This window comes from Barbus barbus (assembly GCF_936440315.1).
Source record: "Barbus barbus genome assembly, chromosome: 12".
Taxonomy (NCBI): Eukaryota; Metazoa; Chordata; class Actinopteri; order Cypriniformes; family Cyprinidae; genus Barbus; species Barbus barbus.
This window is the reverse complement of record NC_136740.1, coordinates 29738209-29755443: the sequence shown is the minus strand read 5'-3', so window position 1 is coordinate 29755443 and position 17235 is coordinate 29738209. Positions and strand designations below refer to the sequence as shown.

Genomic DNA, 17235 nt, shown 5'->3' with positions numbered 1-17235 from the left:
TCAGGATTTACTGGCATATAGAAAAAATACCATATGAACTGTAAAGAAAAGCTGATGGTGCATGTTACAGCACAGTATTCAGTGAATTTCAGGGCAGAACTCAACTAAAAATGCTTTGAGGGAACTTCATGTGCATCTCTTCAAAAAGCAAACCCTATTTATTGTTTACTTTAAAAAATAAATAAATAAATGTTCTTTATTGGCATTAATGAGAGCACTTTTAAAATTCTTTACAGTGGAAAATGATTCTTCAGATTATTATAATATTCTTCACACACTCTTAAAAATAAAGGTTCCTTTTTTGGCATTGATGGTTCCATCAAGAACCTATAACTTTTTGTGGAACCAATTTCCATTCCACAAAATGTTATTTAGAGTGAAAAATGGTTTTTATATTATGAAAATGTTCTTCACACTAATAAAAACAGTTCAGGAGCTGTTAACCAAATAAAAACTGGAACCACAAACGGTTGTTCTATTGCATCTCTATAAACCCCCCTTTTGAAACCTATATTTTAAAAGTGTAGCTTTAAATCCCTGCTCCCATATAGCAGAGTAAGTGGTCATTTAGCAAACACTTTTACCTAAAGTGACACACATACACCTAATAACATGAACATCCCTATGGAGTCAAAAGACCTTCACTCTTAAAAATAAAGGTGCTTAAAATGTTCTTCACAGCGATGCCATAGATGAACCATTCAGTCAAAGGTTCTTTAAAGAACCATCTCTTTCTTACCTTTTTATAATCAGATGTTAAAGGTTCTTTATGGAACCATTTAGACAAAAAAAGGTTCTTCTATGGCATCGTGAAGCACCTTTATTTTTTGGAATGTTCAAGAAATAGACATGAAGCTAAGTTTAGGATGAAACCCAGGATTTGTTTCAGAAGATGGCCTCATTTGCTTTGCTTGAAGTTAAATGGGACTTTGGTGACCGTGTGGTCTTCTGCTGCTTACTACCAGAGTCTCCACCAAACTGCTCATCTTGGTCTCAAGTGGCTTACAGGAGATGCTGGAGGAAGATGGAACCAGTTTTGCTGGATTATTTTGTGACTTTGGGATTCAGTATTGAGGAAGTCAGGAATGCTGAATTTGGAAGACACGCTCTGGATTGGACAAGTGAGTCGACTGAAACTTCAGTCGCAGTGGAAGGCGGGGAATCTACAACAGGATAAGCCAACAATGTTGGAAAAACTACCAAATTTGATGACCAGCCTTGATACTGCAAGAACTGTAACTCATCTGATGGAATTGCTGGTGTCCAGGATATTTATGTTCCAAATGCGTGTCAGACAAATGTTATCGAATTGGAATCAAAACCACCTGAATTAAACGTTCACAGCATGCATGCACACAATTCACCCCCTTTATTGGAAATATACTAGTACCTGGAAATTAAAAATTGATCAGTACCTCAGTGTTAATGCATTACGCCGCTGAATCTGTTTGGTTTACTGAACGTCTGCCAGTTAGTTTACTGACCGCAGCTACCTGTGGTACTTCAGGAGTGTTACAATGTCCACTGTAGTCCATGATAAAATACAACAGGCAGCCACAATTTTATAATTAGAAAGAAAAAAAAACGCAACTCAAAATTGTGCAATTCAATAGGTTCTTAGAAATAAAAACATTTAGCATTTTAAGAGACGGTACAAGACAGACCACTGACTAAATGTCAAGTTCATTTGTTAATAACACTACGTACATTAAAAAGACCACCATTTAAACATGATTCTCCGTTAAAAGAAACTTCAAACTGGTAGTAGGATTTATGAGAGGCTGTACAGTGTGCAAATTACTGTTCGTCATGGCAGGCACACCTAAATGATGCAGACATGCCGGGTTTCTATCTGCCCACAAAACATTGAAAGATCTCTAAGTTATGTTTTGAAGCAAAAGCTCATTTATAAAAGTATCATTTATATCTGCCCACAAACACACACCTTTAGTCTTCAGAGTACATGTGACAACACAACTGCACTGCATCACTGACATAATCAGGCGTTACAGTTTGCTCATAACTTCCAGTAAGATTACAATACAAATTGCAGAGAAAGACTCCTGGACATGTCTGAGAAGTAATTTCTTTCTTTTTTTTGTCTTTTAATTGATAATTACCAGGCCCACATAGAAATTGTGGAGGATTCAAATGGCCACTTTTACACATGGAAGCTCGTTTCCACCATGGGATAAAAAATAAAGGTAACAGCAACTTTATCTCGCAGTTTTTTTTTGCCCTTGCAATTTGGATATTATATTTCACAATTCAGACTCTCCCCCCCACAGAATTTATTTTTGGAAAGTCAGAATTGTGAGATATATAAACTCAGAATTACAAGATATAAACTTGCAATTCAGAGGGGGGAAAAAGCAAGAATTGTGCACTGTAAACTGAAAAAAGTCAGAATTGCACGAAGCTATGAGTTGCGAAATACACTAATCAACATTTGAAGTGGCTCAAAACCTTTCATCAAAGTTGTCCTGAAACATAAAACCAACATGTATTCTTGTCTTTTTGATCCACTTCAAATGTTGACTACAGTATAAACTTGGACTTGCCACAACAACAAAAAGTCAGAATTCTAATTTTTTTTTTTTTTTTTTCCAGTAATGTGAGACATTTTTTCCAATTGAGAGTCAGATTTCCAAGACTATATCTTTCGAGTCTGAGTCTATATTTCTCAGAAGTCAGAATTATGAGTATCAGATTTCTGACTTTTTGTTGTTGTTGCAATAGTCCACTGAACATGTGAATCCTCAGAATTCAGTAGATTTTGCCCCAGAAAATGCACAGTCTATCTGGACCTGGCAATAAATGTATAAGCATAACACAGATGATGATGATTATTATTAATTGGGACTGTATTCTCATTCATACAGCAGGCTGAACATGTTTTACTGACTGCCTTCCTTGATTTGTTCTTTATCCCAAAGACAATATCGATTCACCAAGCCGATTTGTAAGATCCCTTTTGCCAAAGAGCTGGACGACTTTATGAATCGCTCTAATGAAGGCCGAATATTTTCAATATCATCATGGCCATACTGCAATATGTGGTGTATTGAGGACACAGCAGGTGCATTGAGGAATGCTTGACTATAATATGAAGCTACTGCATCCAAAACCAACCAACCCAAGACCATATGCTGATGGAGCGGGTGGGGAATCTGGTTTTTCTTAAACTGTTTTTAAATTCTTTCTCCGAGTCATAAACGGCCTACACGAAATCTGCATGCAGACTTCCACAGAACTGTAATGCATTCATGAAGTTTATTAGTTTGCTAATTCGATTTGATTATGCTTGCAGTTACCACTAAGGATAGCTTCGTTTAACACATTGTTTTAATCCATTCTAGCAGAAAACGTCTGCAGATTGCACCTGGGCCTGGTTATAAGGTAATCAGTTCCACATACTAAACTCATACAAACACACTCAATATTTCTCTATCTCTCTCTCTCACGCGCTTTCATCCAGGTTTGTTCTCCTGCTGAAGTTAAAATGTGTATTTAGCATTTGTAGTGATGCATGCATCCAGTAGACTACTGATTTACATATTATTTTTTTCTTAAAAATAAAAAGTAAAAAAAAAAGTATTAGAAACACAGCTATACAGAGTCTTTAGCTAATCCAAGGAGCGAGGTTTGGAAGGAGGAGCCCCATGTCCAGATGTGATGCGGTTGGTTAGGAGGTGAGGACCGTTGCCGTTTAGTTGCTACAGCAGGGACCTTTCGTGGGTTGTGCCGTTTCTGTTAGATCCACACCTCTGTTGCGTCCTGTGTTGGCACCTGCAGGCTGGGGCTCATTCTTGGGTAGTTTCTTTGCTAAGGTGCAAAAACACACAAAAGAGGTATTTTTGTAAATATAAGGAATGATGTTTCATTATGTTTGGAAGTTAAAGGAATAGTTCACACTAAAATAGTTCACACTTGGCAGTGTCACTTCATTTTTTTTTGCTAAAATTTTACTCAAGCCATCCAAGATGCAGTTTTTCTTTATTGTAACAGATTTAGCATCACATCAACTTCTCATCAGTTGATCCTCTGCAGTGAATGGGTGCCGTCAGAATCAAAGTCAAAACAGCTGATAAAACATCACAATCCACAAAAAATCCACACCACTCCAGTCCATCAATTAACATCCTGTGAAGTGAAAAGCTGTGCATTTGTATGAAACAAATCTGATCTATCAATATTTAAATTTAAACACTCACCAAAATATGAGTCCATAATAACGGACTCATAACATCCCGTTGTCCTCTCACATCACGCATATATTTTTGGTTTAGAACTGTTTCAGACAGGGTTTTACTTATAGACCGTGCTTGATCTGTGCATATTTCTCCCCTGATTCAGACAGTGGATTTTTTATTTTTTTTTCTTCACTGGAGAAAGCAATATTATGGATGGATAGAGGACTCGTGTTTTAGCCAAAAGCAGCAGTCTGTAGTTAAACACATCTTAATGGTTTTGTTTCTTACTAACACATCTTTTCACTTCACAGGACGTTAACTGATGGACTGGAGATGTGTGGATTGTGATGGATTATTGGACTCTCATTCTGACGGCACCCATTGACTGGATAAAATTTAGGGTGTTAAAATTTTTGTACCTCTAACTTTGATAATTAGAAATGTTTATTGAGCAGCAGATAAGTGTATTAGAATGATTTCTGAAGGATCATGTGATACTGAAGGGATTATTGGTGCTGAAAATTCAGCTTTGCATCACAGGAATAAATTACATTTTAATATATTCAAATAGAAAAGTTATTTTACAATATTACTGGTTTTACTGTATTTCTGAGCAAAAATAAAAATGCGTTCTTTCATGAACAAAAATCATACCGATCCTAAACTTCCGAATGGCAGTGTAGAACTATTTACCAAAAAAGTAGTGCGTCAAACTGGTTGATAAACTTACCAATGGCCATAAAAATTTCATTAACGTTCATTGAAGTCTTTGCCGATGTTTCCATAAAGAGCAAACTGTTGTCATCTGCATAAGACTGTGCATCCTGTGAACCAAAAAAAAAAAGTCAGGGTTTCAGACTCTAAACAGACTGTTCAAAGTGACTGGACGTCTGCATGTTTGTTTATAAACCGTTCCACATCTCATTTGTAAAGACAACATGAAGCGTCTGCTCCTCTGTGGCTGTTCAAACATTGCAAACCTGAAAGTCCAGCGCTCTCTTGTTGGCAAGGTCTGCCTTGTTTCCAGCCAAAGCTATTACAATATTTGGACTGGCTTGTCGCTGAAGCTCTTTCACCCAGTTTTTCGCACGTGCAAATGATTCCTGAAAGAAAAAAAAACATGCATTTCTGTAAAGCATTTTCTGGATTCAGAGCATTCTCGTTTGTGCTTAAAGGGAATATATCATGCATTTTTCAGTTATTTTTCTCACAGATCCAAAAATGACTTTTCAAAACAGTTTTTTTCACCCTCTCGCTGAATTGTAGAATTAAATGGGATGTTTTTTGTATTCATAACCTCTTTCGCATGTGAAATAAGTAACGCCACTTTGCCACATTCACACTCAGGTTGCAGGTTTGCTGAAAGGACTTTAGACTGAGTCATTTTGCAGATTAATTACAATAAATTCTCTTTTTGGACTTGGGAAGAAGTTCTATCTCAACTTAATTGAACTGAAAAGAATCGACACTGAACGTTCTTGAGCTAAATAACAGTGTTGTCTTCTGTAGAGCTGTTTCTGTAGATATTTACAGAGTTACTCTGAATCTGAACCAACACAGAACTGACTAAAACTGAATGAGACAAGCAAAATTTGAATTTCTCTCATATTTGAAGACCCCAGCATCATGTCATTTTCCCATTTATTACTGTATTATATATCTGTATTATATAAAATTATGCCTTCTAAATAAATGTGACTGGATTCAAAATCTGATTTGTCAATTAAACTGCAGAGTAAACAAAGTGGGTTAGGACTCACTTCATTTGTAATGTCATACACCACTATGGCAGCCTGCGCTCCTCTGTAATACATTGGGGCCAGACTGTGGTAACGCTCCTGGCCAGCTGTGTCCCAGATCTCAAACTTGACTGTTGTGTCATCCAAACATACTGTCTGAGTCAAGAAGGCAGCTAGTGGAGAGAGGACAGAGATGGGTCAGATCTTGCCATCAGTATCTGGTAATTGCTTGTAATTAGGGCTGGGCAGTATGACTGCATATTCCAATGGCAGAAATGTTTTAGCCGATTGAGATGCTAAAGGGTGTTGATAACTAAACTTTTTGTGCCTGTTTACTGTTTTTTTTTTTTTTTTTTCCATTTTGCCACCAAAAAAAAAAAAAACAATTCTTATTTACTGTATATTATACTAGTGATATACCATTACTGTAATATACGATTTTAGGTCTAACTGCCCATGCATAAGTGCATTAGCATCACATCAGATATGGGTTATTATATGCAGACAATATAATGCATGTCTTACCTCCTATTGTGCTTTCCTGAAACTCGTGAAACTGTCCTTTTACAAAGCGAAGGACTAGACTTGACTTCCCCACAGCGGACTCTCCCAGAAGCACTAGTTTGAACTGACAGATTTTGTTGCCGGCGTTCGGCCCGTTAGGTCTCGTTGCTCCACCTCTTCCTGCCATGACCCTAAGCCCCAATCTCCTGTACTGAAGTCAAGAGGTGCTTCTCAAACGGTCACTCCCAGATCTACGGGAACAAACATTAATAATCTATTATCGCTTGTAAGTTAACACTATTACGTAATGTAATGTATCAGGGGTGTCTTGGTTAGCCAAATACAACCTGAGGATAACAAGAGTTGCACAATATATGTTGGTGGCCAATTAGTAACGATATGCCATTTTCTATATTCTGTAATAAGCATAATCCTACAAGTTGAGACCCAGATCTTCAGTTCATATATTGTAAAATATTCGACTGCAACACCGATCTAGTCAGAACATCTATTGTGTAGTCTGTCATGCCATCAATTACATCCATACCAATGTGGTCACATGACTAAATCATAGACAATAGACATTGTGTTAAGCCTTAAATATCTTTTGTGCTTTGACCCAAAAACCCAGTGACAACAGTATTGTGTCCTTAAACACCACAAACAAAAAGCAAAGCCACGATGGGGGTGGAATACAAGCTTATTACATACTGATTACTGTATATTATGGAAGGCCATTTCTGCCACATGAGAAAAATCATAATTCCATAATGAATCATAATTATGACAAAACGTGAAACATTGTGAAACAAAAAAAATGAAATGGACAGTGTCATTAAGTTATGACCATATAATTATTAAATAAAAAATGACAGTCAAAATTATGACATTGTCATAACAGAGTTGATGACTGAAGTCGAAATTTGCTTACAAAACGAGTTATGACAAATTAAACTTTTCATGTCATTTTATCTCATTTCGAAATTGCTATAAATTTGACTTATCCAATATTTGATTTAGCACTACGTGTTTTGTTTTTTTCTATAGTATATATTGTTTACTGCCAACTGATTTTAGAATATTTAAGAATATTTATTAGTAAGCACAAATGTGCAATAAGTGTTCAAAGCAAGAACAAGAACATTTACATCATCGATATCCCAGTGTTTTCTTTTACTTTCTAATTCCTTCATTTGACTTTTTGAGCCTACACACTTTTTGGTGTATACTTTTCAGGTGTTTTGTAAAGTACTAAAATATAGTAGGTCATTTGGAAGAAAACTTCCATGTACACACATTGTTGTCGTGACGTATTGTCAAGTATGGTGACCCATACTCGAAATTGGTGCTCTGCGTTTAACCCATCCAAGTGCACACACACAGCAGTGAGTAGTGAACAAATGCGCACACACACACACACACACACACACACACACCGTGAACATGCACCCGGAGCAGTGGGCAGCCATGCTGCAGCGCCCGGGGAGCAGTTGGGGGTTCGGTGCCTCGCTCAAGGGCACCTCAGTCGTGGTATTGAGGGTGGAGAGAGCGCTGTACATTCACTCCCCCCACCTACAATCCCTGCCGGCCGGGGACTCGAACCCACAACCTTTCGATTACGAGTCCGACTCTCTAACCATTAGGCCACGACTTCCCCGGCATACCATGTATACTGCAGAAACAGTAAGACTAGTGTGGTGATATGCTATTCAAACACAGCCCAAGTCCCAATGCCTACATTACATTCTAGACTATACATACAACCCTGCTATATCTTATGCGATATAGAAAGTATGAGACAGAGTGACTGTGCAAAACAAGTCTATTATTGACACTAATGATAAATAAGTGCTTGTGATAGCTCCTAAACATTTTTAAATTAAAAGGCGATTATAAATAGCAATTATCTTTACATTTCACATCAGAATTTATAGGATATGCTCAAATTAAATAAACATTATTGATAAAACGTGACTTATTTGACGTTTAGCATAATCTGGCTCTTCAAAACAAACCGCAGCAGGCTTTAATCGGTTAATATAGTGTTTACATTTAGAAGTAACTTAAATGATAAAATCAAATCACTTAATTATTTAATAGTACATGTATTTAATGTCACGATATGAAGCTGCCTGTTAGCTTCTGATGCTAACTATGCTAGTGATATTATCTGTCTCGAATACACACATGTAAACACACAGTCAACTCAATGACAGTCGTGTTTTTAGCGGTACTTTAACGGGTCTGTCAGTTTCTCAGATGCTTCGGTTCTAATGGTTCCCAGAAGCTAATGGTGCTAATGCTAAAAGACAAACAGGCCGCTCGCACACACAGCACTGAGCGTGACACCTCATAAATAAACCGTTAAAAAAGCAAGAAATCGGAAATAACTGGACAACAGTTTGGCTTATTTAAAAAACAAAGCAAAAAACATTCAAACTAACATAACCGTACAAATGTTTAAAGCCCTGAGACTCGTACCTTCCTCTCGGTTCCTCCCAACTTCCCCTTTTGCATCAAATCTGATGATGACTGGATCTGACGTCAGACTCATCGGAGACAAATCGGCCAATCAGAACAACGCTCATCACAAATATTTTATTTTCATAACACACCGGATTATAATTTTGTATACAGAGTTTATTATTATTATTATATTTACTTTAACCTGTGAAATTCCCTAAAGTCATATTACAGTCATGTATTAATTAATTCAAGTTTTTTCTTGAAAACAAGACTAATAATTTTTTTTTTTTCCAGTTAAAAGCGCATTGGCAACTTAGGTCTTTGTTGCAGGTAGATAATAGACAGGATAATTTTAGAATATAAAATAAACGCTTAATTCGACTTTCTGACAAAATGATCTTGTATATAGATTTCTCGACTATAATTATGCAACAAATATTACTGAATTTTAATGTATAATAATTTCCACTGAAAGGCAGGACAACTCATTACAGTCGGTGACACAACTAAGACTTGTCTGCAAGAAATTACACCAGGGGTGGGTCATTCTCCAATTTTCTTCTAGGCTACTAACTGGAGATATATATATAGAGCCTTTTTATTTTATTTTATATTATCAGTTTTTTTTTAAAAGCAGTAAATTGCTGTACCAAACCATTTTGTGTATGTTTGGTCTATATAAAACTTTTGAAAAACCAAACCTTTGACTGGCATTGTAAAACATATATATTTATGTTTATTTACAGACTGTAACTCCACCTGTGGTGAGAAAGTTTGTCAATTCTGCTCAGCCGCCCGTTGGGACAGTTCGGGCCTTCCATGGAAAAGCAAATGATCCTGATATTGCCAGCACACTAGTCCATGGTGTGAACACTAAATCATCCATTAATGTAAGCAGACATCATGTCACAATTTTTATATTCGTTCTTAGTGCTTCATGTTTAAACCCTTTTAACTTCACACAAAGCCAGTCATATTAATCTCAATATCAAAATACTTTTGAAAACAATTTATTCATGAGCTTTTCTTTCTTTTTTCAGTTACAAGCACATTGGCAACTTTGGACGTTGTTGCAAATGTAATAGATACAAAGAAAAAGTGTTTGCTCACTGCATGCATGCATTTTCAGGCTGGATTAGTGATCCATCCTGCACCAAAAACACGCTTCCAAGAGAGGCTGCGTCATCTTCATGAAATCAATTATGCCAACTATCAGAAAGCTCCTCTTGGGAGGTCAGGAGTTCAAGGACCTGGTTTACCAAGCTGGCTTGATGCTGAGAAAACCACTTTTGGTGTTACAACACTCCAGTGTAAGAGTAATAGTGAAACCTCAATAGCGTAGTCATTTATAGACTCAATAATCAAAAGAAACTGTGAATTCTTTTAAATGCAGTATCTAACGGCGGTGAGGTCATCAATCCACCCAAAACCACACATCAGGTGAAGGAGGAAGCGGATGAGGGACATCAGCTCGCTCACACGGATCCTATTTTGTAGGTCAGTCAGAATGCAGCCCATTTAGAGGTCTTAGTCTTTGCCTAAACTTTCCATTTTTGTTGATATCTTTTTCTCTTGTGCTTATTTTGGCATCATTTCAGAAACACAGATGGACAGCTTTTGGCTGCATTTGTCTCTTTGTTGTTGCAGGAGAGCGTGTGGACAGAAAGTACGATTGCAATCACTATAGGAGAGATGGTAGGTTTGGTTTCCCAACGCTGCATAACAATGATGGGAGAACCATCACCAGATCTCTGCGGTGGCCCTGTGACTCACTAATGTAAACGTGTACACACACACACACACACACACACACACACACACATTAGATTAGATTAGATTAGATTCAACTTTATTGTCATTATGCAGAGTACAAGTACAGAGCTAATGAAATGCAGTTAGCATCTAACCAGAAGTGCAAGAATATAGTGTTTTATATACATATAAGTGCAGAGTAAATGAAGATATGATTTACAGAATGTACAGTGGAATTGCTATATACAGTATTGAGCAGAGTACATACAGAATATAAATAGGAATGCAATGTAGGGATTGTATGTACATTATGAACAGAGCAATGTGGGATTATATATACACATTATGAACAGCAGAGACGTGAGAACAGTGGTAATAAATAAATAAATACAGCTGGATGAGTGTGCAAGTATTGATAGAACAATGTATTCTATGCAAAATAACAGTAGTGCAATATTTTATAGAAATAGTTTACTGTGCTTTGTACAGTAACAACTTGTTGGTTTTTGTGGTTTATGGGGACTCTCCATAGGTGTAATGGTTTTTATACTGAACAAACTGTGTGTGCTATTGCCCTACACCAACCCTACACCTAAACTTAGCCCTCACAGGAGACTTTGTGCATTTTTAGATTTTCAAAAAACACCATTTAGTATGTTTTTTAAGCCTTTTGAATTACGGGGACATAGGCAGTGTCCTCATAAACCACCTTCATATTGTAATACCTCTGTCATACCCATGTCATTATACAAATTTGTGTCCTCATAAACCACATAAACATGCACACACATACACACCTTAACTTACGTTTTGCTTATGGCTGAAAATCTAAACATACAGCGATTTATTAGTATTGATTTTTATTTTCAGATTAAATGTAAATATTTATATTGTTAATGTAAACATTTTGTGTGTGTGTGTGTGTTCCAGAAACATTATTTTTCTCAATGCTGAAAAGTTTTTCTGCTTAATATTTTGTGAAAACAGTGTAACACTGCTACACATTTAAAATGATTTCATTTTTTTGTATTCAGCAAGGATGTATTAAATTAATCAAAAGTGACAGTAAATACATTTTATAATGTAAAAAAAATATTTCAAATAAATGCTGATTGAGTGAACTGTCTAATCTGAAGAAATTATCACTTTTTTTTTTTTTACAAAGATATTAACCAGCAAACAATGTAATAAGAACCATTATTAATAATTCATAATTGATCATTAATAATAACTGCACAGCAAATCAGCATATTAGAATGATTTCTGAAGGATCACGTGACACTAAAGACTGGAGTAATGCTGAAAATTCAGCTTTGCATCACATTTTATATTCAAATAGAAAACAATTATTTTAAATTTAGTAATATATATTTTATTTTGATCAAATAATGCAGCCTTGGTGAGCAGAAGAGACTTTAAAAATATAAAAAAAATCTATATTATATATATATGCTGTATAATATAGATGTATACACACATAGCACCATCTGTAGGGGAGTACTGGGTCATTCACCCCACTCTCAGTCCCAAGGATCGAGAAAATCAGAGATTAATTGCATTGTCATTTGTAGCTAAATTAATGTATTTTGGGATAACATTATGCCTCCAGAAAGGTAACAGTGTTGTCATTTTTACTATTTTGACAGCTATTATGAATGTCTGCAATCTTCGTTATTCAGTTTATAATGACAATCCATACTTTGTTTCAAATTTTCTAAATAAGCCCCTAATGACAACTAATATAGCAGTGTGAATGACAACATGATCAGAAATGAACAATTAATTAATCTTCATGTCTTCAGGCACAACAGCGCAAAATTAGTTTCCAAACGCTGCGATGACTTCAGAGAGAAGACTCAGCCACAAACAGGCAACGTTCATGATCCGTAAGTCATGGTTAAGAGCATTTTTGTTAAATACTAATGATATTTTCACAGTTTCTGCCACTGTGTAAATCATCTTTTCTGTTTGTGCATTAATTCATAGAATTGCGGAGACATTAAACGTTCCCAGTGATCACACATTTGGAGTCTTGATGAAACCTGACAGCTTTGGTAATTTAAATCGTCTGTCACATTCTGAGTTTGATATGTCAGAAATAAATTAGCAGCCAGTATTGTAGAGAGTTCATGGGTTATTCTTGGTTGGTGTGAAAAACATTGTTGGGAAATTTTAACTTGGACTTTCCTATAATCAAAACTCAAAAACATTCATTGTATTTTAAATAAAGAAAATGAAGCCTATGTTCATGACAGTTAAGCATATTTGTGGGGTATGTTCTTGACTGGTTTTGAGAGATTCAACCACTTCTCCTCAGGTGTGGGTGACCTGCTCCATCAAACTCCTCCTGGCGAGTACCTGAAGGGAAAGACAGACAGCAAGCCGTGGTCAGCGCTGTTCGCCAGCACCTCAAGAAGTCCAACTACCAGAACTTCAGCTCATTACTCGAAGCATTTAGATACTACGACAAGGTCAGCAGCTGTTCTCATTGCTTAATTTCTTAAACTGCTCATTGCCAGTTTTACCAATTACCACTTTTCTTTGATGGTCTGTCTTGTGCTTTTTTAGCAAGTAAAATGCCTTTTAGTATAATTGGAGAAATGTTCAGCTTCTAATTCACATGTAATTTTGCTGTGGAATCTTTATTGATTTTTATAAAGTAAACAAAAATAACTTATATTGTTAGTAATATTTCAAGATGAACATTTATTGGACTGAAGCAACTTACAGGTTAACTTGATTATCCATACATAATTTTTTTTCATGTTAAAGTGTATCAAATTTGATCATTAAGCTTTTGAGGAACATTATGGCCCGGTTTCACAGACAAGGCTTAGACTAAGCCAAGATTAGGCCATAGTTCAATTAGGACATTTAAGTAATTTTTATAAACATGCTTAGAAAAAAACATTACTGGGGCGCATCTTGAGACAAAAGAAAGTCACTGATATATTTTAAGATCAGTCAGTGCAAGTTTATTTCATTTGAAACAGCTAAGATTTACATTTTAGTCTAGGACTAGGCTTAAGCCTTGTCTGTGAAACCGGGGGTAATTTGTCTCTTATTGATTATTGTATTGCATAGCATTATAGTTTTTGATACTACAGAGCTTTGATCAGTATTATTGAGAGATATAGAGTGACAACTAATATTTGTATCATTTCATGTAAAGACGTCTGGTATACTGTTATAAAGATCTCATTGATTTGGTAACACTTTATTTTAAGGTGCAATTCTCGTTATTAACTAATTATTAATAGTTAGTATGGGAGTTGTTAAGTTTAGGAATGGGGTAGGATTAAGTATTTTATAAGTACTAATAAATAGCCAGTATGCTAGTAATATGCATGGTACTTAATAGTGAGAATTGGTTGAGCATTGTGTGAAGTGTTACCATTAATTTATATTACAAACTATCAGAATTTCACCATAGTTAACCATTCATTTCTGAACAAAAGTATGCTGAAAACCTGTTGTAATTGTCTTGTGTTACAGTGACGCAGTGCTTGATGATCTCATGGATCACTGTGATGTTGATAAAGACGGACTGATCGGCTTCATGGAATTTTCCAATTTTCTTAATTGGAAAGACAAACTGCCAATCAACAGGGTGGAGCAGAAAATTCTCACAGGAGGTGCATTACTTGCTCACTAAGTCTCTAAAGTCATGACAGATCTACCAAAACCTCATAAAAAATACCAAAAGACTTTTTACTTGAATTAGTTTTTTCAAATACTGTTCTGCTTCAAATCAATGTTTTGATTGTCTCTGAGCTTAATTGGTTTGGTTCAAGGCTTGAAATATTTTAAATTTATCTCTAAACTTATAGTGGAAGGCTTGGACCGCCCCAGCTTACATGCAGCGCACAGATCTCCAGGAATCCAGCGCCGTGAAGCCTTTGATTAGACCTGAAGATCTGGAACCGGTTAAGGTGGTAAGCACCAGGAAAACTCCAAAAACCCTGTCTAGGCCTAGAACTGTGCAGAACAACTTCTTCACCTCGTCTTCTCTCATCAATGCTGTCGTGGGTAGACTTTCCCCAGCCGGTGAGTCTCACACAAAACCTTTGAATCTCCTTAAACTGCCCAAATATTCAAGTTACACAAAGCTTTAAAACAACCTCCATGCTTTTTTTTCAAGGTGTTGCTTAACCTTTAAAACCTACTGTATCATATTGGAAATTTCTAAAGCCTCTAAATTAGAAATTTGCTCAGCTTTTCTGATAAACCTGCACACAACTTTACAAACATCTACTTTCAGCTTGTGGTTCAAATGTCTTTTTGCTGTGAAATCTGATCTGATTTTTATGAGGTAAACGTAATAACTTTTATATTTCAAGATGAACATTTAATGGACTAGTCCAACTTAGCTGGACTTGATTTGATTTTACTTGATTTTCCAGACATTAGTTCTTTTTTCTGAATATGATCATCAGGCTTTTGAGGAGTGTTTATTTGTTCATCTCTTATTCATCAGCTTTGATAATAAAACTAAGCATTTAGATATTATGAGACATATTTCTATAATTTCATGTATAGTCTGCTTTACTGTCTATCTTTATTAACAATTTTATAAATTTACTCTTTTTTTTTATTATTAGTTCAAGTTTAAAGTAACAACTTTTTTATGGTTTTAAGTTTCAGTTAACTATTAAAAATCCTGGTGACTCCATAATTCAAAGTTTGCCTGCATTCAGATAATTTAGGAGAAAGTAACATAAAAAAAATGAGACCGCTCTAGGTGCCTTTCAAGGGATTATTTAGTTAATATGATAAATGCAGAAACTACCTCTGGAAAGGTTTTTTCATTTGTACAATAATCGGTGTGGACACACTAAACTAGTAATCATTACTACACCGTGAAGTGGGTTCAGACCCTCATGACTTCTACAACTGCAGTATTTTCTTAGTTCAGATCCATTATTGGGTCAGCGGTAATTTCAGCCATGTTATTTGTTTAATTTAGTCTCTTGTCAAATGAAGCAAAGTGCTGCAACGGGCCTGACTGCAATAAGAAGTGCCCTCAACGTAGCGTAATAATAGCTCAGCTTAGTAATGAAGTTTTGCCTCCCAGGATAACATTATTGAGTTTACTTAGAGGACGTATGCTGCATTTGGAGTTTGAAAGAGATGGAGATTGCTGTCAATTACTGTTTTCTCCCAAAGGACTTTATCACACACTGATGATTAGTGGGAGTCTGTGTGTGTGTGTGTGTTTGTGTGCTTTACCCAATATAGTTTGGCCAAGTGTTGTAATCTGTTATGTATAATAATAGTTATTTGCTGCCTGGATATTAGTATACACCTATTCCTTTGCTGGTTATCAGGTAAATTATTCCATCTCTTGGACTAGTAAATCTCAATCTCTTTTGTTTGACACATTGAACATGAACCTCTTTACTTTATTAATACACATCCTGCTCCTTTTCACAATCGAATCAATTTTCTTGCCTATCCTGTCACTTGAAAATGTGTCATATTACAGGAGTTAAATGGGTTTTGAGCTGCATTTCATGCTGACTTTAAATGCACAAGAGTACACAGATGAATTCATCTGCCTAATTTGGCAACATCAGTATAACCCATCAGAAATATGAGTTAATGTTTAGTACAATAAACAGATTAATAATAACAGCAGAGTCCCTAATCCATGATAAAAGCCTAGAGGAGTGCAAAATAGCTTTGTAAAGCACATTAATGCTTTTATTTTCTTTTGTTCAGTTCACTTGTAGTTGAAGCCAGCGTGATTAATTGCCTAATATGGTATTAACATATTTATTTCAATTGAAACAGGAGGTATGATATCCACTGTTAATCATATTATGACTTGTTTGCACACATGTGACAAAACACCCACGCAAGTTGAACAGAACAATCCATTACTGCCTGCAAAAATTATAATAATCCCACAGCCATATTTCTAAATGATTTAATGAATTTCAGTCAACGATAATTCGATGACTCCCTGTAAAACCATGAATGCATAAACAATGACATGCCATAAAAGAGTTTTCCACAGAAATAGGATGACATCCACGCATGGGTGAGAACGTCTTCCTGTCAGTTTAACAAAGGATTTATTTTAATATCTAAATTAGGTGATAATTGGTCTCAACTACCATCTGTGGTTCTCTATGATCCGAACATATCAAATATCATAATTGTGGTTGTTTATCTTGTCGCAAATCTCATTTGCTTGATCTGGAAAAAAAAGGGTGACTCTTTCAGTACTGTTTTGTTGAGATATCCGTTTAATTCCAGTCTCTGCTTAATGGAAGTGCATTAGACCATGATTTGGCATAAAAATTATGTTTTTGATACTTGGAAAATCCAGCTCTGAAACAAACTTAGGCCCTAATTAATCACATGACCCAAGGACATCTGTAACATTTTTTCAAATAGACTGAAGTCACCAATATTAACATGGATGTTTTGTAAAAGACAAGTAAATGAAGCCTGTTTTCAAGATATTTTGAGATTCTTATGACAATAAGGCACATTTAAAGGGGCCTAATGGTTAGAGTCGGACTCGTAATCCAAAGGTTGCGGGTTCGAGTCACGGGCCGGCAGGGATTGTAGGT

The 17235-nt window shown here is 35.8% G+C and overlaps 1 protein-coding gene and 1 pseudogene across 2 annotated transcripts; one reads left to right on the top strand and one right to left on the bottom strand.

The window, feature by feature from the left end:
• Positions 1-1354: 1354 nt before the first annotated feature.
• Positions 1355-8970, bottom strand: LOC306878300 (ras-related protein Rab-5A-like). The gene is made up of 6 exons (XM_079430558.1): positions 8918-8970; positions 6458-6687; positions 5954-6105; positions 5174-5296; positions 4924-5017; positions 1355-3825 (listed from the first exon to the last, which is right to left on the bottom strand). Exons 2-6 carry the CDS (start codon positions 6621-6623, stop codon positions 3710-3712), a joined length of 651 nt encoding a protein of 216 aa, XP_079286684.1. The 5' UTR covers positions 6624-6687; positions 8918-8970; the 3' UTR covers positions 1355-3709.
• Positions 8102-14806, top strand: LOC306878585 (EF-hand domain-containing family member B-like; annotated as a pseudogene). Its single transcript has 13 exons — positions 8102-8119; positions 9378-9440; positions 9649-9792; positions 10032-10212; positions 10296-10399; positions 10550-10679; positions 12457-12540; positions 12641-12708; positions 12972-13125; positions 13827-13840; positions 14150-14289; positions 14507-14701; positions 14796-14806. The product of its transcript is annotated as an EF-hand domain-containing family member B-like (transcript).
• Positions 14807-17235: the final 2429 nt, after the last annotated feature.